Genomic DNA, 22700 nt, shown 5'->3' with positions numbered 1-22700 from the left:
TGCACAGGTTATTTACCAGCCATCTGGACTTTAAGGAAATTGTCCTGAAACGTAGGGATCGTTCACATAAGCGGTTCACAGGGCAAAAGTCTACTCAGGCTAAATACCCTTTTGATCCTGACCTAATGAAGGATTGGTTACAGTCCCCTCCGGTGGACCCTCCTGTATCGCGTCTTGCTTCTAAAATGCTCCTATCCGTTTCTGAGGGTTCCTCAGTCAGAAACGCCTCCGATCGTCAAATTGACTACCTTGCCCGTTCAGTTTTTGAAGCTTCAGGAGCAGCGCTTTTTCCATCTTTCGCGGAAATTTGGGTCACTAAGGCAATGGCCGCTTGGGCAGAAGTCTTGATTACTTCCAGGGCACCAATCTTCCTCCAGAGGCAACCACTGTCGCCAGGCAGATGGTTCACGCAGCGGACTTCGTAGTGGACGCTTCTTTTGATGCCGCCAATTGCGCTGCTCAAACTGTCGCTAATGCGATCTCCATTAGAAGAGCCCTATGGCTCCGTGACTGGCAGGCAGATGCCACATCTAAAAGATCGTTGACTTCTCTCCCCTTTCAAACGGGTCGTCTTTTTGGAGAGAAACTGGACCAGCTCATTTCTGATACTACCGGGGGGAAAAGTAAATTCCTTCCTCAACAAAAGGCTGTTCGGCCGTTTCACAACCAACAGCCGACGCGTTTTTGATCTTTTCGCAACAATTCCGGTTGGTCCTCTACCATCTCTTCCGGATCAGGTCGGTCCCCGCGCGGAGACAGAGGCTCCCAGGTCTCATACAGACCTAACCGCTCTTGAAAACCCAGGCCTAGGGCTTCTGGATCTAGGGGAGCCAGATCTCTTAGATCTACCCAATGACTTGTTGCAGTATCCGGCGGACTCCGACAAAGTAGACGGTCGCCTACTTTCCTTCAGCCACACCTGGCTCGCGGTCGTCCATGACAAGTGGGTCAGGGAGCATAGAATTTTCTTCTTCCTCGCCAACTTGGTTTTTCCCTTCCACCCCCCCCCCCCCTCCCCAAGAACAAGACAAGAGCCTTCCTTCGGGCTGTTCAGGCTCTGCTAAGGGACGGAGTCATCATTCCGGTCCCTCATCACGAAAGGTTCAAAGGATTTTATTCAAATCTTTTTATGGTTCAAAAGAAGGACGGGACGATGCGACCAATTCTGGATCTCAGACTGTTAAATCAATTTGTCAAAGTACGGCGATTCCGAATGGAATCTCTCCGATCAGTTCTCTTCCATGGAAAAAGGAGAGTTTCTAGCATCTATCGACATTAAGGACGCTTATCTTCACATTCCGATCTGCCCGTCCCACCAGCAGTTCCTGCATTTTGCAATTCACGAGGAACACTTCCAGTTCATTGACTTGCCCTTCGGCCTCGCCACCGCCCCCAGGGTCTTTACCAAGGTCATGGCGGCTGTCATGGCCATTCTCCACTCTCAGGGAGTAGTAGTGTTACCGTATCTGGACGACCTGCTCATCAAGGGTCCATCCCTCCCAGCCTGCGAAGAATCCGTGGATATAACAGTAAATACACTTTCTCGCCTGGGGTGGAAGATAAACTTCGAAAAGTCTTTCCCAAAACCGGCTCAGCAGATTTCCTTTTTAGGAATGATCTTGGACACTTCCGCGGGTTGGTCATTCTCCCTCCAGAAAAGACCCAAGCCTTACAACAGGCAGCACGGACTCTTTCCCGACCAGTTCCTCACTCCATTCGTTTCAGCATGAGTTCTCAGAAAGATGGTGGCTGCAATGGAAGCAGTTCCATTTGCACAGTTCCATCTCCGTCCCTTACAACATGCGTTGCTGTTAGCTTGGGACAAGAACCCGTTCTCCCTGAACTGTCGGATCCTTCTGTCCCTGCGGGTCAGGCAAGCCCTCAGGTGGTGGACACTGAGGTCCTCCCTGAATCAAGGGAGGTCTTTTCTCCCAGTAAGATGGTTGGTAGTAACCACAGACGCAAGTCTTCTCGGCTGGGGTGCGGTCTTTCGTCACTACATGGCACATGGTCGTTGATCGACCTGAGAGTCACGTCTCCCCATCAACGTTTTGGAGATACGAGCGATCAGATTAGCTCTAGGGAGTTTCCACCATCTCCTCGCAGGTCACCCCATCAGGATCCAATCCGACAACGCCACGGCTGTAGCGTATATCAACCGCCAGAGAGGTACCCGGAGCAGGATGGCCATGCACGACGTGAGTCACATCCTCCATTGGGCCGAGACCAACCATTCGCCCATGTCAGCAATCTACATCCCGGGAGTAGAAAATTAGGCGGCAGATTTTCCCAGTCGCCAAGGCATTGTTTCGGGAGAGTGGTGTCTTCATCCGGAAGTTTTTCAGCAGATTTGTCATCGTTGGGGACTCCGGATGTGGATCTCATGGCCTGAAGACTAAACAAGAAGGTGCCTCTGTTCATTGCCCGATCCATGCGCCATCGGAGCGGACACCCTAGTTCTGCCATGGCACCGGTTCCGGCTCCCGTACATCTTTTCCCCCTCTTCCCTTGCTTCCGAGGGTCATCAAGAAGATCAGAGCGGAGGGAGTACCAGTGATCCTAGTCGCGCCAGATTGACCGCGCCGAGCATGGTATGCAGAACTAATACAACTAGTCGCCAACGTCCCTTGGCGGCTTCCAGATCGCATGGATCTACTCTCACAGGGCCCGATTTACCACCAGAACTCTGTGCCCTGTCTTTGACAGTGTGGCCATTGAATCCTGGATTTTAGCATAGGCTGGGTTCTCTCATGACGTGATTTCCACCATGATTAGTGCTAGGAAGCCTGTGTCCATGCGCATCTATCACCGCACCTGGAAAACCATTTTTTTCCGTGATGCAAGGATCATGGTCGATCCCCTTGGCCATATTGGAATTCCTTCAGTCCGGATTAAAATCAGGCCACGCGCTTAGCTCGCTCAAGGGCCAAATTTCGGCTTTGTCAGTGCTTTTCCAACGCAAAATTGCCACCAAACTCCAGGTCAAGACGTTCATTCAGGGAGTTTCCCATGTGGCGCCTCCTTATATAAGGCCTTTGGAATCATGGGACCTTAACCTGGTTCTTGGGGCCTTACAGGAGGCTCCTTTCGAACCGCTGCAGGACGTGTCACTGACCATCCTCCTTTGGAAGGTGGTCTTTCTAGTGGCAATTACGTCAATCAGACGAGTTTCGGAATTGGCAGCCCTGTCCTGCAGTTCTCAGGATGTCCCCGTCCTTCCTGCCCAAGGTCGTCTCCTCTTTCCTTCTCAACGAGTATATTGTTTTTTGTCTTCCTTTTGTCCAGCGCCAGTCTGTCGCATTGAGAAGGCCCTCCACACCCTGGTTGTGGTTAGGGCGCTGAGACGGTACATCTCGCGGACGGCTCCCTTCCGCAAGTCAGATGCCCTGTTCATACTTCCAGAGGGGCATAGGAAGAGTCTAGCCGCGTCAAAAGCAACGCTAGCCAGGTGGATTCGCTTGGCGATTCAGGAATCCTACCGTGTCATGAACGCGCCTGTCCCAGCGGGATTTAAGGCACACTCTAATCGGTCAATGGGCGCCTCTTGGGCCATTCGGCACCAGGCCTCGGCAGAACAGGTCTGCAAGGCTGCGACTTGGTCCAGTCTGCATACTTTTACAAAACATTACCAAATTCATTCTCAGGCCTCTGCGGATGCAGCTCTCAGCAGACACCTCCTGCAATCGGCAGTACCTCAGTGTTGACTCAGTGGTACATGAGGTATTAGCAGTTGTATGCTCCACACCCAGGGACTGCTTTAGGACGTCCCACTGTCTCTGTGTCCCCCAATGAGGCGTAGGAAAAATAGGGATTTTTGTGTACTCACCGTAAAATCCTTTTTTCCGAGCCATTCATTGGGGGACACAGCACCCACCTTGTTTAGCCTATTAGCTCATTGTAGCATTCTTAGGTTGTGACATAGTTATGGTTATTGTTGATTGTTTAAGCTCCTACTGCTTTTTTCACCGAACTGGAGAAATCTCATCCAGCGAGAGGGTGTATACTGCAGGGGATGAGTTAACTTTTTTTTCTGGTTTACTTAGTGTCCTCCTAGTGGCAAGCAGCATAACACCCACTGTCTCTGTGTCTTCCAATGAATGGCTCAGAGAAAAGGATTTTACGGTGAGTATACAAAAATCCCTATTTTTCAGGAAACTGTTTTCTAATCAGGATTGGACTAGAAGCGTACCGTAGTTCTATTGGTAAAATAGGGTTCTGCTGAATATTAGCTGTCAGCCAAAAAACAATGCCATCAGGAATTACACAAAATGTAAATGACTAACCTGTAATGTGACTGTATATTTTGGCTATAAGATTTAGTTTTTTTTAATTTGCAGATAATCCAAACGCATGGTGGTACTGTGGACCCTACGCTAACCAACCGTTGTACACATCTCCTGTGTGAGAGCCAAGTCAGTAGCATGTATGCCCAGGTAGGTGGGAATGTGTCTGAAGACTTCCATGCACAATATTACCTTTTGTACTGTTGTAGTAGTTCACCCATGGTATTCAGAGATCGCTTATGTGATCATTTATGATGGAATTGTGGTGTTGCCTTTAAAGGGTACTTCGGAGATATAGAAATGTATTCTTATCAATATAGTTTCATAAACATCAGAAAACTAGAATAGAAAAGGAGCTGCGTGTACAAACTAGAGGACACAGGAGCCACCGAAGAAGAAACTGTCGGGGACACTGGAAAATATAAAATGAGACCGTCACCATCTTGCTTACGGTTCTCATGCAGAACTGGAGAAGACCAGATGGCTGACATTGGAAGCCTGGTTTCTAGAAGGGATGAAAAAAGGGAGAAACGGCTCTTGGCTTCAGACCTGTATCTGCCTCCTATGTGAAAATCTAAACAGGTTTAGTCCAGTATCTGCATCTGGGTTTAGTCTGCAGGGGAGGGTCTGACTTCTTGTAAGGCTATGTTCACACTAGTTGTTTTTTCAGCATTTTTTTTTCTGCAGCAAAACTTGCACTCTTGGCAGAAAAGAAGCAGCGTCAGAAACTCAGGTTTTGGTGCGTCTTTTGCTGCATTTTTCAGGATCTCAAAGTTCAGTTTTGCTTCCACTACAGAAGCATGAACATAATAAGTCACCAATGTTAGACGTTTTTATAATAAAAAAAAAAAGCACATACAAATGCAACAGCTGGGGGAGGTGAATTGGTCTGGAATAATTTACCTAAGACACTGGCAGAGCATTGTTTTTATAGGACACTGCTTTCACACTTTGGTCTGCCATTGAGTTGCTCAGGCCTTGTTCAATCTCACACCTTGGTTGTTCACAGGCCTTGTTCAATCTCACACCTTCGTCGGCCGATGTATACTTTTTTACACATCACTAATTTAATTAAATTGTTCTAATCCCAACTGCCATCTCAGGTGACCAAGTGACCAAGACAAGATGGTAAACCTTGGAACATCACAAAAATAAATTTGTTTCACATACTGCTGTACTTGCTTTATTCCCTGAAAACGCAGCAAAACCTGATGCCTGCGTTTTTTCAGCCTTTTTTTTCACCACCCATTACTTTCAAAGGGTGAAAATCGCTGAAAGAAGTGACATGCTCTGTTGTGCAGAAAACAAGCAAAGCACAAAATACTGAGGACAAAAAACAATCTGTGTTCATGAGATTTCAGAAATGTCATAGACTTTGCTGGTACTATAAAACGCAGCTGAAAATTTGCATAAAAAACGCTTGCCGTGATGGTAGTTTAAATTCTTAGTGTCGGCTTTATGGTGCGAACAGCATACACCCATGTTTTCTCTGTACCCAATGAAGTGACCTAGAAATGTTCTGTTTTTGGCTAGCGAACAGCTGATGGGGCCGGCTGAGCTAAGGGGGACAAGGCGAAATTGTGTTTGTCTTTTTGCAGAGGAGTGCAGCTCCCATTCCAGCCAGACATGGAAAAGTGAGGTGGGGACACAGCTGAGCTCCTGGGATACACAGATGATTTTAAATTTTACAGTGTTAAAGGATGATTTCCATCATTAAAACGACCACAGGATAGGTGATAACTTGCAGTTTGGTCGGCGCTTGTGATTTGGCCGCCACTGAATTGCAAGTTAGCCTAGTGGTGTAGTCTGTCCCATAGAGAATGCTTGTAATTCAGACCTCCTCTCTCAGGATCACTAGCACTTGGACCTCCACTGATTTTGCAAGTTATCACCTACTTGGGGTTCATTTTAAGTTGGAACTTGAGTAACCAAACAACTTAAATGTTTTGTGCAGTTGGGTGGATTCTATAAGCAATCTGATTCTGTTTAAAGGCAATAAAGGAGAGAAGGCGATGCATCACCGCTCACTGGCTGAACACCGTCTTGAAGAAGAAGAAAATGGTGCCGCCTCATCGAACCCTACACTTTCCAGTGGCGTTTCCACCTGGAGGAAAGCCATGTTCTCAACATGTAAGGATGCCATAATGTCTAGTGTATTATTTACTTTCAATCTATTTTTCTTTTTTCCTCCTTTTCTAAGGACCATAACTTTTATGTATGGTGTCATCCACATAAAGCTATATGACAGCATGGTTTAAATTTTTTTTTTATTCAACGATCTGGAAAACTTGTAAAAAAAAAAAAAAAACGCAAGTGTGGTAAAATTAAGCAAAAAAAAAAAAAATATATACACACTCACACTCACTTAGGGGACTTGAGCCTATGATTGTCCGATCACTTAAACTGTATACTTGTGACGACTCCTGGAGTGGACCCTCTGGGTCGTGGCACCAACCCTCCCAGGGCAAGCTGACCTAGTGAGGACCACCCCCTTAACAGGGAGTGTCAGGGGCAAGCCCAAGGGGGTTAGGTACCACGACTGCTGGCACCAGGTGGCTGGCTCACAGGAGACACGAATGAGTGTCTGCAGGAACGTGTAAAGCATGGACACAGGGACACGTGGTGTACAGGACGGTACAGGGTGTACTCGACAACACAAGACGTGTACACGGGAGTGCGCTAGATACAGGATAGTGCAAGACGGGTACGCGAGAGCACGTATGACGTGCAGCGACTAGTACGTCCGGGTGTGTGCAAAGCAGGACGCGTGCAAAGGAGCACGTCAGAGTACTGAGTTAGGCAGCAGGTGTGCCAGGAGGTGTAACAGAGTACAGGATCAGAGCGTGTGCTAGGAGACACAACTGAGCATAAGACTGAGCACAGGATCAGAGCGTGTGCCAGGAGGCACAACTGAGCACAAGGCAGAGTGCAGGTTCAGAGCGTGTGCCAAGAGGCTCAGCAGAGTACAGGTTCAGAGCACAAGGCAGAGGACCCAAATACAGTGCACAGCCAGGCAGGGACATGGCAGACCAAGCCAGGAAGTACAACAATAATCAGGCACCTCCCATAGGAAGAGGTAGCCTGATATAGCACATGATCACTAAGGCTTCCGGGTCAAGTCCTCCAATACTATAGAGAGCACAGGCCTGGAGACAGAACTGAGAAGAGCGCGCGTGCGCACACAGAACATAGTGCACCTAAGCACGAGAGGTGCGCGAGCGCACCCGACGGGACCCCCGGAGCGGCTCCGGAAGAGGTGACGTCCCGCCCCCAGGTGAGCGCAGCGTGACTTTATGCCCCCTCTTTCTAAAGCTGGAGAGAAACTTAGACAAAATCTGGGGTGCGTGGATATTCTCCCTGGCTTCCCATGATTTTTCCTCGTGGCCAAAACCCTTCCAATCAATCAAGAACATGGTTCTCCCTCTTACCTTCTTCATGGCCAAAATGTCATTCACCTCAAACTCATCCCCCATGCCCACAGGCTGGTGTGTGTGGCCTGGAGAAGGATGAAACCCGTTAAGTACCACAGGAGAAGGCTGAAACCCGTTAAGTACCACAGGTTTAAGGAGCGACACATGCAAGGAATTGGGAATACGTAGCGAAGGATTTAACTTCAGTTTGTATGCAACATCATTAATACGCCTGAGGACCTCAAAAGGACCAATGTAACGGGGACCCAGTTTGTAAGATGGTACCTTAAGGCGGATGTATTTGGAGGAAAGCCACACCTTGTCACCAAGGAGATATGGAGGAACGTCCAGGCCTCTCTTGTCAGCGTGTAGTTTCATTCTGTCCCATGCTTTCTCGAGAGCGGTTTTGGTCTCCTGCCATGCCCTGGAGAACGCCACAGACAGACAATCGGCAGCAGGTACCCCCGAGACAGGAAGTACCGGTAGAGGCACACTGGGATGCTGTCCAAAGACGATGAAGAAAGGAGACTTGGAGGACGATTCACTGGAGTGGTTATTGTAGGCGAACTCAGCCCAAGGGAGTAGGCTGACCCAGTCATTCTGATGAGTGTTTGAAAAGTGCCGAAGATAGGATGTAAGGATCTGGTTGGTACGTTCCACCTGCCCATTGGTTTGGGGGTGATAGGCGGAGGAGAAATCCAATGACACTTTCATGATTCCGCATAGAGCTCTCCCGAAATGGGAGGTGAATTGGACCCCTCTGTCCGACACGATGTGCAGAGTGAAGCCGTGAATTCTGAAGATATGGGAAATGAAGATCTTCGCCAAGTCAGGAGCAGAAGGTAGTCCGGGAAGAGGAATGAAGTGGGCCATCTCCGATAATTGGTCTACAACTACTAGGACCACAGTACAACCGGAAGAACGAGGCAGATCCGTAATGAAATCCATGGCTATGTGCTGCCATGGAGCCGACGGTACGGGAAGCGGGAGCAGAAGACCGGAGGGTGGTTGTCTGGGTATCTTGTTCTGGGCACAGGAAGGGCAAGATGCCACAAAGTCTTTAACGTCCTGGGAAAGGGAAGGCCACCAATAGTAGCGAGAGATTAAGCAAAAAGTCTTTTTGACACCAACGTGGCCGGCAATCTTGGACGAATGTCCCCAGTTTAACACTCGTTTTCGGTTATTCTCAGCCACAAAGGTTCTTGCCGGAGGTAACGTGGTTAACCTGATAGGAGCCACAGTAATTACTTTGGATGGGTCAATGATATGAGAAGGTTCTTCTGTATCAGATGACAGGAATGATCTTGACAACGCATCCGCTCTAACGTTTTTATCGCCGGGTCGAAAATGTAGTTCAAAGTTAAAGCGGGCGAAGAATAAGGACCACCTGGCTTGCCCAGGGTTGTGCCTCTGTGCGGACTGGATGTACGCCAGGTTCTTATGGTCCGTGAAGATCTTGAACGGGTGTATGGCACCTTCCAGTAAGTACCTCCACTCCTCCAAGGCCAATTTAATGGCCAATAGCGCTTTGTCGCCAATGGAGTAGTTCTGCTCAGTGGAGGAAAATACTTTAGAAAAGAAGCCACAGGTGACAAAACGTCCAGAAGATGATTTCTGCAGAAGGACTCCGCCAACTTCAGTCGAGGATGCGTCAACCTCGAGAGTGAAAGGTCTACAAACCTCAGGACGATGAAGAGCCGGAGCAGAGGCGAAGGCTTGTTTCAACGACTGGAAGGCATCTTCAGCCTCAGGAGGCCAAGCCTTTGGGTTAGCTCCTTTGCGAATAAGGGACGAGATGGGGCGAACCAACGAGAAGAAATGGGGAACGAACTGTCGGTAGTAGTTCGCAAAACCAAGGAAGGGTTGGATTGCCTTCATCCCATGAGGCCGTGGCCAATCGAGAACGGCGGACGCCTTTGCCGGATCCATGCGAAGACCAGAGTCCGAGATAATATACCACAAGAATGGCAAGGACATTTGCTCGAAGGCACATTTCTTGAGCTTGGCATAAAGGCGGTTCTCCCTCAGGCGCTGGAGGACTTGACGTATGTTCTTTCTGCGGGCAGAGAGGTCTGGAGAAAAAAACGAGGATGTCATCCAAATAGACTACCACGCAGGAGTACAGCATATCCCGGAAGACGTCATTCACAAACTCCTGGAACACCGCTGAGGCATTGCAGAGGCCGAAGGGCATGACCAGGTACTCGTAGTGACTGTCTCAGGTGTTAAAGGCGGTCTTCCACTCATCACTGGAACGAATGCAGATCAAGTTGTAGGCCCCACGAAGATCCAGTTTGGTGAAAATTCGAGCTCCTCTAAGCTGGTCAAAGAGCTCCGGAATCAATGGCAATGGGTACTTGTAATTGACCGTGATATCGTTCAGCCCTCGGTAGTCTATGCAGGGACGGAGGGAGCCGTCCTTTTTGACAAAGAAAAATCCCACTCCTGCGGGTGAGGAGGACTTACGGATAAAACCTCTAGCAAGGTTCTCCTGGATATACTCAGACATCGCTTGGGTTTCAGCAGGGGATAGCGGATATATTCTACCCCTGGGTGGCGTAGAACCAGGAACGAGGTCAATCGGCCAGTCATATGGCCGATGGATGGGCAGAGTCTCGGCCTCCTTCTTGTCGAAGACGTCTGCAAAGGACCAGTAAGCCGACGGCAGACCTGTAGGTGCCGAGGACGGACAGGCAGATTTCATCGGATGGACGAGCAACAGGCATCTCTCCTGACAGAACAGTCAGCGGAGTAGATTGCCCGACCACCAGTCCAGGGTTGGCTCATGAGTCCGTAGCCAAGGGAGACCTAGAAGAAGCGTGTGAGACATGGTAGACATGATGTGGAAGGAGATCTTCTCCTGGTGCAGGGTTCTGACCTGCAGCTCGATCTCTTCGGTGGCCTGGGTAACGATCTCCTGCAAGGATGTACCATTGACCGAAACTATCGACCGAGGAGTCTCCAGGGATCTGACAGGAATCCGGTATTTTTTAACCGCCTCGAGTGTAATAAAATTCCCAGCCGCGCCAGAATCTAGAAAAGCCGCCTCTGAATAACGCTTGGCACCGAGATTCAGTAAAACTGACATGACCAGGGAGGGAGAGGAATCATGTACACCTAGGGAGGCCTCTCCTAACAATCCTTGGCGGAGAAGTTTCCCGGCTTCTTGGGACAGGAACGAAGGAGATGAGAGGAACTCCCACAGTAAAGGCAGAGACCAAGAGTAAGCATCTCCTCGCGACGCTGTTCGGCCGACTTGCAACGGTCCACCTCCATAGGCTCTGAGACGGAGGTCGCAGAAGGGGCGTGAGTGGAGAGGTCTGCGGGTAGTCGACGGGAGACGAGAAGGCCTTCTCTCTAGCGTGTCGCCAGAGAGATCAGATCCTCTAAAGAGGTGGGAGTATCCCGACCTGCCAGTTCATCTTTGATCCGACCGGACAGACCATGCCAAAAGATCCCTACGAGGGCCTCGTTGTTCCAACCGAGTTCAGAGGACAAGGTATGAAAACGGCTGGCATACTGTCCCACCGATAGGGTACCCTGATGGAGGTTAAAGAGGGACTCGGTGGTAGAAGACAGACGACCCAGCTCGTCGAACACCTTGCGGAAGATGTCCAAAAAGGTGGAAAGCTGAGAGACAAGTGGATCATTGTGCTCCCATAGGGCATTCACCCATGCTAACGCCTCCCCCTCTAAGTGGGAAACAATAAAGGCAATTTTGGCACACTCGGTGGGATAGTGTTGCGGCAAAAGCTCAAAATGTAACCGGCATTGGTTCAAAAATCCTCAACAAAACTTGGGGTCACCGCTATATCGGGGTGGCTTGCATAAAAGCGGGTGCGGGGCCGAGGACTGGGCAGAAAAGGATTGTATGGAAAGGAGCCGATTAGCTACCGACGCCATATAGTTGAGGCCTAGGTGTCTCGTTGCTGCGTGAGTTCTTGCTCGAGGCTGGCCAACCGGGAAGCATTCCCAGGGTCAGAGGACTGTAAGGCAGATAAACGGGACTCCATGGACTTAAGAAATGACATAACCCTAGTCTGGTTTTCCCGGAGGAACACCAGCTCCTTTTGGACGGGAGCCGCGGTACCAGCGGGGTCCATGGCCTGATTATACCAGGGATGTGGATTTGGAGCTCATTTTGGTGGAGTCGGTATAAAATGGTCCGACTCCTAAAGTATATAATAAATTGGGTACAGTAGTTCAATGCAGAATGTGCTGAATATTTTTTCATAGGAATTTGGGAAAGTTATGAAATGTCCTATAAATGGCTGTTCTGTTCCTGATCTAAGGCTACATTCACACACAGCGTTTTTGCTGCATTTTTTGAGGATACATTTTTCAGCTGCAAAAGCAGATCAGCTTTTTAAAAAACCGCATCACCAGAAAGGCTTTTGAGCTCATAGATAATGTTTTCAATAGCAAAAGCATATTAGAAATCTGCTCTATCTATCCATTTATCCATATCTGTCTATCCATATCTTATCTGTACCAAAAAGAATGAAAGCCGGGTAGCACACAGACTAAAGGGCCTGTCACACTAAGCGATATCGCTATAACGTCACAGGTTTTGTGATGTTATAGCGATATTGCTAGCGACATCATTATGTCTGATACTTACCTCTGACCGCTCCCCCGCTGGTTATCGCTGATCGCGCGAGAACGTCCTGGACCGTTTCTCGTCATCAGCTTCCTGTGGAGAGATGAGCGACGAGCGTGGACGCGGGTGGGAGGACGTCAGGATCGCCTAGTGTGACAGGTAAGTAGCGACCCCAGTCCTCTGCGATATCGTTGGTGAGATCTGCCTGTGTGGCAGCTCACTAGCGACCACTTAGCGATGCACCAGCGATCCTGACCGCGTCATATCGCTGGTCGGGATCGCTGGTGCATCGCTAAGTGTGACAGTACCTTAACTTTTTTTTTTTTTTTTGTTTTTTTAAAGCACTAGTCAGGTACACCTCATAGCTGCCCAAAAGGACGCCCAGGACAGGCATTGCTCGTATTCAGTAACACATCAACATCAATTGATAGTTGGAATAAATAGACTGCATTCACCACATCTTAATTTGCAGGCTTTATTTTCAAGTGTAGGGGTGTGCAGTATAAGGTTCTGCAGCAGCTGAGGTGTGCAGTATGAGATTCTGCGGAACAGTATGAGGTTCTGCCCCCCCCCCTAGTTTTGATCCTGGCTAAAACCATTTCTTATAGATATGGCAAACCCTCAGGTAACCCTAAATGAAGGTCAATGGACACAGGTGGCTGAATTGAAGGAATTGCTTAATCACATATTTACCGTGACTAAAAAATTACAAGCTGAGGATTTAACTCCTGGCATTTTCATAAGGGAGTGGAAGAACTTGCTCTTTTGCCTGTCCCAAAGAGGAGATTTAATCGCAGATGGCATTTCTGCTTCAATGCAACGTAGCGAGAGACAGCTATTGGAAAATAAAATTTTTCTGGACCCAAGTCATTGTATTTTGCTTGATGATCAACAGCTTACTAAAGGAAAAGAAGCTCTGACTGAGGTAGCAGTTAAGATGAGTGGCCTACAGGAGGACTGCCAGGCGCAGGAGGACTCGGGTCCTGACAGTGCTACTGCTGCCATATCTTCATCCTCATCAGATGAGGAGTTTGACTTTGACAAGTATTTGGTTGATATGGAGCAGGCAAAGCGTTGCCGCAAGGAAAAAGATTTCACTCCGTCTCCTATAGCAAGCAGATTTCAGCAAAATGTTTCACTTGCTCTCAAAGAAAATGAAAAATTCAACCGTTCATCAAAACTGACTGTGCATGAGGCAATTCCTTTATACCCGGAAATTGTTAGAGATGTTGCCCATGTGGTTACGGCTTTGCCTCCAACCCAAGTTAGTGCAGAGAGGTTGTTCTCTGGCCTTAAAATTATTAGGTCAAATGTGAGTTCATCTATGAAGGAGGATCTGATGGAGACTATTCTATTTCTTAGAACAAATTCATAGACTCCACAAATGTTATTTAGTATGTTTTTGTTGAAAACTCTTTTTTGCCACTTACATAGTTTATTACATAGTGAATATATATATATTCGATATTACATAGTGTATTACATATTTACAATTTATTAGTTTTGTGTTCTAAAGTTGTATTCCAATAAATATATATTATGTTCTATCTAAATGTCTTGATTATTGTATCATAGAAATGATTAAATGTCTGATGTTCACATTGTACTACAATAAATTTTTTACTTTAAATATAAGCAATATATGTTGGAGTCGTGGAGTCGGTGGAAGGGAAATTGAAAAGTCGGAGTCGCAGGTTTGGCTTACCGACTCCACAGCCCTGGATTATACTGTGACGACTCCTGGAGTGGACCCTCTGGGTTGTGGCACCAACCCTGTCAGGGCGAGCTGACCTAGTGAGGACCACACCCCCTATACAGGGAGTGTCAGGGGCAAGCTCAAGGGGGTAAGGTACCACGACTGCTGCCACCTGGTGGCCGGCTCACAGGAGGCACGAATGAGTGTGTCTGCAGGAACGTGTAAAGCGTGGACACAGGGACACGTGGTGTACAGGACGGTACAGGGTGTACTCAGGAACACAAGGCGTGTACACGGGAGTGCGCTAGATACAGGATAGTGCAAGACAGGTACACGAGAGCACGTATGGCGTGCAGCGACTAGTACGTCCGGGTGTGAGCAAAGCAGGACGCGTGCAAAGGAGCACGTCAGAGTACGGAGTTAGGCAGGCAGCAGGTGTGCCAGGAGGTGTAACAGAGTACAGGAACAGAGTGTGTGCCAGGAGGCACAACTGAGCATAAGACAGAGGACAGGAACAGAGTGTGCCAGGAGGCACAACTGAGTATAAGACAGAGGACAGGATCAGAGTGTGTGCCAGGAGGCACAACTGAGCATAAGACAGGACAGGAACAGAGTGTGTGCCAGGAGGCACAACTGAGTATAAGACAGAGGACAGGATCAGAGTGTGTGCCAGGAGGCACAACTGAGCATAAGACAGAGGACAGGATCAGAGTGTGTGCCAGGAGGCACAACTGAGCATAAGACAGGACAGGAACAGAGTGTGTGCCAGGAGGCACAACTGAGTATAAGACAGAGGACAGGATCAGAGTGTGTGCCAGGAGGCACAACTGAGCATAAGACAGAGGACAGGATCAGTGTGTGTGCCAGGAGGCACAACTGAGTATAAGACAGAGCACAGGATCAGAGTGTGTGCCAAGAGGCACAATAGAGTACAAGGCAGAGGACCCGAATACAGCGCACAGCCAGGCAGGGAAACGGCAGACCAAGTCAGGAAGTACAACAATAATCAGGCACCTCCCATAGGAAGAGGTAGCCTGGTATAGCACATGATCACTAGGGCTTCCGAGTCAAGTCCTCCAATACTATAGAGAGGACAGGCCTGGAGACAGAACTGAGAAGAGCACGCGTGCGCACACAGAACATAGTGCACCTAAGCACGAGAGGTGCGCACCAGACGAGACCCCCGGAGCGGCCGTGGCTCCGGAAGAGGTGACGTCGGGACCAAGGTCCCGCCCCCAGGTGAGCGCAACGTGACAGGCGGCGTGACAAGACAGCACTATCAAAGGCTGGTCTTCATAAAAGTACGTCGGGAATGAGTTAGAAAAGTAATGTTTCGTAAGATCATAACATTTTTACATTTCTTTCCAGATCGTTTCTGTCACCGGGTTTGTCGATAGTGATCGAGATGACCTGAAGCTAATGGCCTACCTCGCAGGTGCCAAGTACACAGGGTATCTATGCCGCAGCAACACGGTTCTCATCTGTAAAGAGTAAGTGAGATGATCCTCATCACCTACAGACTCTTTTAATCTTTGCATCACTATTTGCATTCCATGTGTAGACATTATACATCACCTTGGAGTTGCATCCTGGAATTTACATTGATTAACTTGAATTTTTTTTTTCCTAATTTAGGCCCACTGGCATGAAATATGAGAAAGCCAAAGAGTGGAGGATACCCTGTGTCAACGCCCTATGGCTGTGTGACATTCTTCTTGGAAACTTTGAGGCTTTACGACAAATTCAAAATGGCCGATACACAGTGTTTAACCTAAAGGACCCACTTGCTCCTTCATCATATCTGGTGTCAAATCTGCTCGGTAAGATGTCTGCTGTTATTTCATAACTAGCAGACTTTCTGAAGACTAGATATTTCATTAAAATTTATAGATGTCCTCCCAATTTTTTTTGTGTTTTTTTGCGGCTTATGCAAATCATTTTTTTTTAATTGCCTGATTTACGACTTACATCTGGGACCAACATCTATCTCCAGATCATGGGTCCGCCTGGTGAATTGTCTGACACCAATGGATAGAGGGTGGCACACGTGCGTGCCTCTGTCCTTTCACTTCTGTGAGAGTTATGGAAACATCCAACCTTGGCTTACAAGGCTATTTCAGTGACTCTTATACAGCTAAATAGAGAGGCCTTCAGATGTATGAGACCACCTATCAATTTATCTGTCTGATATATGGGGGTCCTATGTCTGGGATGCAGACATGTACTACATTCATAGCATATTCTGAGCATATGTTCTGAATGTATAAGCTAATAATAATAATCTTTATATAGCGCCAACATATTCCGCAGCGCTTTACAGTTGAACAGTTTCGAACACAACATAAGTAATCACGTTAACAATACAATAATTAAAGCGAAATAAGACGACCCTGCTCGTGGGAGCTTACAATCTACAATGAGGTGGGGGCGATACAAAGCACAGGTTTGTATTTACAATGATGTATTTACAGTGATGGTCCAGCCATCTTCAGGGGGTGGGGGATAGATGGAGATAGTGAATGGGCAACACACACAAGCATAAAATGACTTTGATTACTGAATGTGATAGGCCGCTCTGAACAAATGTGTTTTGAGCGAGCGCCTAAAACTGCAAATTGTGGATGGTCCTAATATCTTGGGGTAGAGCATTCCAGAGGATTGGCGCAGCACGGGAGAAGTCTTGGAGTCGGGAGTGGGAGGTACGGATTAGGGCAGAGGTTAGTCGAAAGTCATTTGCAGAGCGCAGTGGTCGGTTAGGCCGATAGACAGGAATGAGGTAGGAGATGTAAGGGGGTGCCGCACTGTGGATAGCTTTGTGGGTGAGAACAAGTACTTTGAATTGTATTCTGTAATGAATGGGCAGCCAGTGTAACGACTGGCAAAGAGTGGACGCGTCCGAGAAACGATTAGCCAGATGGACAACCCTGGCTGCTGCATTAAGGATGGACTGGAGAGGGGAGAGTCGAGTGAGGGGGAGGCCAATTAATAGAGCGTTACAGTAGTCCAGGCGGGAGTGGATCAGGGCGACATTGAGGGTTTTTGTTGTTTCCATGGTGAGAAAAGGGCGGATTCTAGAGATGTTCTTTAGGTGTAAGGCCTCTTTCACACTTCAGATTTTTGTGTCAGTTAAAGAGAGAGAGGGAGAGAATTTTTTTCGTCCGCCAGAAAGGATTTCAGGGTTAATTTTCTCCCTGACTTCCTTTCTCTGGGCATGCGCACTGGAAAATGCGGATCCAACAACAAAAAAAAACGTTGCAAGGTCCGTCCAGGCATGCCGGCGGCCGCATAAAATTTTGGCGGATCCTCACAAAAACGAATCCAACGGATGGCCATCCGTCAAGATTCGCCAGTAATGAAAGTCAATGTGGAAAAAAACGGATCCGCAAAAAAAATTGCGGATCCGTTTTTTTCAAAACCTGGCGGATTTTGACTGATGGTCAAAAACGGCAGTGTAAAAGAGGCCTAAGCGGCACGAGCGGGCAAGAGATTGTATATGGGAGGTGAAGGAGAGATCGGAGTCAAACATAACGCCCAGACAGCGCGCCTGCTGTCGGGGTGTTATTATGGTGCCACCCACGGAGAGAGAAATGTCAGATTTAGGGAGGTTAGTAGATGGCGGGAGCAGAAGAAGTTCAGTTTTGGAGAGGTTGAGTTTCAGATAGAGAGCAGACATGATGTTGGAGACTGCAGAGAGACTGTCAGTGGCGTTCTGTAGTACAGTGGGGGTAAGGTCAGGGGATGATGTGTATAGTTGTGTGTCATCAGCATAAAGATGGTACTGAAAGCCAAATCTGCTGATGGTCTGTTCAATTGGGGCTGTGTAGAGAGAGAAGAGAAGGGGGCCAAGGACTGAGCCCTGAGGTACCCCGACAGTGAGAGGAAGAGGAGATGAAGTGGAGCCAGAGAACAGAACACTGAAGGAGCGGTCAGAAAGATAGGAGGAGAACTAGGAGAGAGCAGTGTCCTTAATGCCTAGTGACTGGAGCCTAGAGAGTAGGAGAGGGTGGTCAACAGTGTCGAAAGCTGCAGAAAGGTCGAGAAGAATGAGCAGAGAGTGGTCACCGTTACGTTTTGCTGTCAGAAGGTCATTGGTCACTTTGAGTGCAGTTTCTGTCTAATGTAGGGGGCGGAAACCGGACTGTGAAGGGTCTAGGAGGGAGTGAGTGGAGAGGTAACGGGTAAGGCGGGAGTATATCAGGCGCTCCAAGAGTTTAGAGATGAAGGGGAGATTGGAGACTAGTCTGTAGTTGTTTGTGCAGGATGGGTCGAGGGTGGGTTTCTTTAGTAATGGAGTAATGATAGTGTTTGAAGGAGGAGGGGAAAATGCCAGAGGAGAGGGAGAGATTAAAGATTGTAGTTAGGTGAGTTGTGACGACTGGAGAGAGAGACTGGAGGAGATGTGAGGGAATGGGGTCGGTTGTGCATGTAGTCGGACGAGGAGAGGAGCCTGGAGACTTCTTCTGTGATGGGATCGAATGTGGAGAGTGAGCCAGGGGAAATGCAGGGAGGGATGGGAGTCACTGAACTTGGTGATTGGGAGCGGATTTCCTGGCGGATATTGTCTATTTTCTCTATAAAGTGGGAGGCCAGGTCATCAGCACAAATGTCTGTGATAGGGGCTTGTGCTTTTGGCCTGAGGAGGGAGTGAAAGGTGTCAAAAAGTTTCTTGGGGTTGTTGGATAGTGAGGAGATCAGGGTGGTGAAGTAGGTCTGTTTGGCGAGGTGAAGGGCAGAGTTATATGTCCTTAACATAAATTTGAAGTGTATGAAGTCTTCTGGTGTGCGTGTTTTCCTCCATAAGCGTTCAGCGCACCTAGAGCATCGCTGGAGAAATCGGGTTTGTGATGTGAGCCAGGGCTGTTTCACTCTTTGGAGGTTCTGAGGGTGAGGGGAGCTACTTGGTCAAGGGTGCTTCTAAGAGTGTCATTGAAGTGATGTGCAGCTAGATCAGGACAGGACAAAGAAGAGATTGAGAACAATGAGGAGTGTAGGGAGTCTGAAAGTGTATGAGGGTTAATGGCTTGTAGATTTCTGACTGAATGGTAGGTAGGAGAGTGCTGGGGTGAGCGAGGATTTGTGAGTGTAAAGGAGAGAATGTTGTGGTCAGAGAGGGGAAGCGGTGAGTTATCTAGGTAGGAGATTGAGCAGAGCCGTGCGAAAACCAGGTCCATGGTATTACCGTCTTTGTGTGTTTCAGAGGTTGAGAGCTGTGAGAGGCCTAGAGAAGTGGTTAGTGATAGAAGCTGGGATGCAGATGTGGAAGTGGGGCTGTTAATGGGGATGTTGAAGTCTCCCAGGATAAGGGTTGGTAGTTCTGAGGACATGAAGTGCGGCAGCCAGGCAGAGAAATGGTCCAGGAAGTGGGTGGGTGAGCCTGGGGGCCGGTATATGACCGCTATTCTGAGGGAGAGGGGACGAAAGAGCCTGATGGTGTGGACTTCAAAAGAAGGGAATGAGAGTGATGGAACTGGGGGGATGACCTGGAAAGTGCATTGTGGGGACAGGAGTATGCCGACTTCACCACCAGGTCTGTTTGTCGGTCTTTGGGAATGGGAGAATTGTAAGCCACCATGGGAAATGGCAGCAGGAGAGACAGTGTCAGAATCCTGAATCCAGGTTTCCGTGAGGGTCAACAGATTCAGAGAGTTTTTCAGAAAGTAATTGTGTTAGGAAAGGAAGCTTGTTGCATACTGACCGTGGATTCCAAAGGGCACAATTAAAAGGAGATGGAGTGCAAATAATATTAGTAAGATTATTAAGGTTTCGATGTGAGGTAGGGTAGGGGTTGAGGTTGGGGGATGGTGGACCGGGGTTGGGGGAGATGTCCCCTGAAATTAGTAGGAGCAGGAAGATAAAGAGCAAGTAGTTTTTGGAATTGTATGAAGATTGTTTGTGCAGTGTGTTTGGGCAAGATGGGCTGAGGTTTTTCAAGAAGGTGAGAAGTGCATGGGAGCTGTACATGGGAGAAGGAAAGAGAGAGGAGCTGATGTATATGAGTCGTGATGGAGGGGGGATTGGTCGGTGAAAGTGGATTGCAAGAGAACATAGGAGGATAGGAATAAAGCACATGGATAAAAGGGAGAGCAGAGTGTGGGTTACCTGACTCCTGCCCTGACTAACTGCCATGTAATAACTGCTGTATCACGACGCTTATCTTCGTGAAGCTTTGCTTCTGTGATGAGTGCACCCCCACATAAGCTAGTCATAACCCATTAATATTTCCTTGCAATGACCGCTACACAATGTGTTCATGGAAAGTATTAAAGGGGTTGTCCAGTCACGACATATTGATGACCTATCTACAGGTCCATCAGTATGAGTATGAGAGCAGTTGGGGTACAACACTCGGCACCCATATCAATATGCTGTTATTTGCCAAAGCGGCCGCTTGCTATAATCACATTGGACTGAGTTACAAAGCACATCGCTATATAATATGTAGCATCCACCGTAAAGGTACAGACCCTATTCTGTATATTAATATCTGGCCGCAACAGCTTCACCTCTCCAGCTTCATTCAAAGCATTTACATCCAGATGTATCCGTACCAAATAACTGTTCATTGGAGGTCTCCTACAGCAGCTGTACACATGCCCGCCCGGACACAGACACAGCGCTATTCCCCTGCACTCACGTGCCTTTCTAACCAGCGCGTTCTCCTCCCGTGGCACACATACCTGGGCAGGACATACTTCCTCAAACAGTACCAGTCCCATATCAGGGACACAAGCCTGCTATGCACAACATATGGCATATCCTCTAATTAAATCTCAGCTCCATTTATGGACCTACAGATCATTTTACCAGGACCTTTGTTAGTCCCAATTCTGAAATCTAGTGTTCCTCTACTTAAAACAAGGTTATAACCTCAGTATCTGCTGCTTACCAGATGCCTCTTATTCCAGACTTTTAGACCAGGTATTCAGTACTGAATATTACCACACAGGCCAGCTGTCTCTCTAATGAGATATACCGTATTTTTCGCTTTATAAGACGCACTTTTGTTCCCACAAACTTTGGGGGAAAGTGGGGGGTGTGTCTTATAAAGCGAATCTCTGTGCTATAGAGTGGGGGGGGGCGGCTCTGGCGTGGAGTCGGGGCTGGGGTGGGCTGGATGGGGGCTGCAGAGACAGCGGGAGGTCCTGTGCTCCCGCTCATTAGCCTCATGTAATATTCACTGCACCCGCTGTCCATCACCTCGGTGCTGAAACAGCGCCGAGTTGGTAGACGGGAGCGGTGCATATTACATGTGCCTGCACTCACCCCCAGTCACTATAGACACCTACTGATGATCACTCCTGCTCCCAGCTCCCCCCGTGGCTTTCCTGTGTTGAGTCTGCTGTCAACCTCCTCCTGCAGGGCGAACGGCAGCAGCAGCTCATTCAGGCAGCTCATCACTTCAGGACTTTGCATGATGTGACCATGACCAATGGGACCTGCGGTCACATGACTCCCAGTGTGCACTGCAAGTCACATGACCGCAGCTGAGCAGCTCCTATTGGTCACATCATGGGAGGTCCTCTAGCAACAATGAGCTGCCTGAATGAGCAGCTGCTGCGTGCGCCCTGCAGGAGGAGGATGACAGCAGACTCAGCACAGACACAGGTAAGCCACGGGAGAGCTGGGAGCAGGAGCGATCATCAGTAGGTGAGTTAACTGTTTATTTTAGCATGTGCTTACCAGCAGGGGGAAATATAGGGACGGGAGCCATGTGTGGCAGCAGGGGGAAATTTAGTGATGGGGGGACAATGTGTGCCAGCAGGGGGGAAATATATGAACGAGGGGCCATGTGTGCCAGCAGTGGGGAATATAGGGATGGGGGGTCAATGTGTGCCAGCAGGGGGTAAATATATGAACGAGGGGTCATGTGTGACAGCAGTGGGGAATATAGAGATGGGGGGGCAATGTGTGCCTGCAGGGGGGATTATAGGACCGGGGGACAATGTGTGCCAGCAGGGGGGGATTATAGGACCGGGGGGACAATGTGTGCCAGCAGGAGGGAACATAGGGACGGGGGGCCATGTGAATGCCAGCAGGGGGGAATATAGGGACAGGGGGACAATGTGTGCCAGCAGGGGGAATATAGGGATGGGGGGCCGTGTGCGTACCAGCAGGGAGGCAGAGAGAGGGGGCCATGTGAGTGCCAGCAGGGGGGCCATATCTAGGATAGGATGGGGTGGCTATGTGCCAGCACAAGGGGGCAATGTGCCAGGATGGGGGTTATATAAATAGCAGGATGAGGGACATATATGGTATATGATTTGAAAGATGGACACTGGCATTATTAGACACACCTCCATTTAACATAAAAAAATCATTTTTTTTCTCTTTTTCAACGAATTTGGGGGTGCGTCTCATAATCAGGTGCGTCATATAAAGCGAAAAATACGGTATATGGAATTTTCCATTACTGCTCCTTTCAGTTAAATCAACTGTGAATTTCCTATTCTGATGAAGGTCGATTGTACGACCAAAAACATTCAAGAATTTTTGAACTGGATGCTTTGTACAATAAAGGAACTGTCAAATTCAATTTTCCCTTTTGATTGCCAAGTCTTTACTCTAATCTATAGTGGATTGGATATCCTACTTGTGCACCTCCCTCTCAGTCATCGAGTGCCGTGTTTTTTTCTAAATTGATCATTGTAGGTGTCGGACGCCCACTGGTCTCATATTGATGGCTTATCCTGTGTCGGACAACCCCTTTAAGC

At 48.4% G+C, this 22700-nt stretch overlaps 1 protein-coding gene across 3 annotated transcripts in view; it reads left to right on the top strand.

The window, feature by feature from the left end:
- The window catches only part of PAXIP1 (PAX interacting protein 1), a 59431-nt gene that overhangs the window by 24931 nt on the left and 11800 nt on the right, over positions 1-22700 (top strand). For all 3 annotated transcript variants that reach the window (XM_073581575.1, XM_073581573.1, XM_073581574.1), the window contains 4 exons: positions 4338-4433; positions 6276-6413; positions 15358-15479; positions 15625-15809. In XM_073581575.1, the coding sequence (XP_073437676.1) occupies positions 4338-4433; positions 6276-6413; positions 15358-15479; positions 15625-15809 (541 nt within the window). The remainder of the gene's footprint in view (positions 1-4337; positions 4434-6275; positions 6414-15357; positions 15480-15624; positions 15810-22700) is intronic.

Source organism: Dendrobates tinctorius, unplaced genomic scaffold (assembly GCF_039654945.1).
Source record: "Dendrobates tinctorius isolate UK_male_01 unplaced genomic scaffold, ASM3965494v1 ptg000070l, whole genome shotgun sequence".
NCBI classification, from domain to species: domain Eukaryota; kingdom Metazoa; phylum Chordata; class Amphibia; order Anura; family Dendrobatidae; genus Dendrobates; species Dendrobates tinctorius.
Note: the sequence above shows the minus strand (reverse complement) of the source record. Positions and strands in the feature narration are given on the sequence as shown.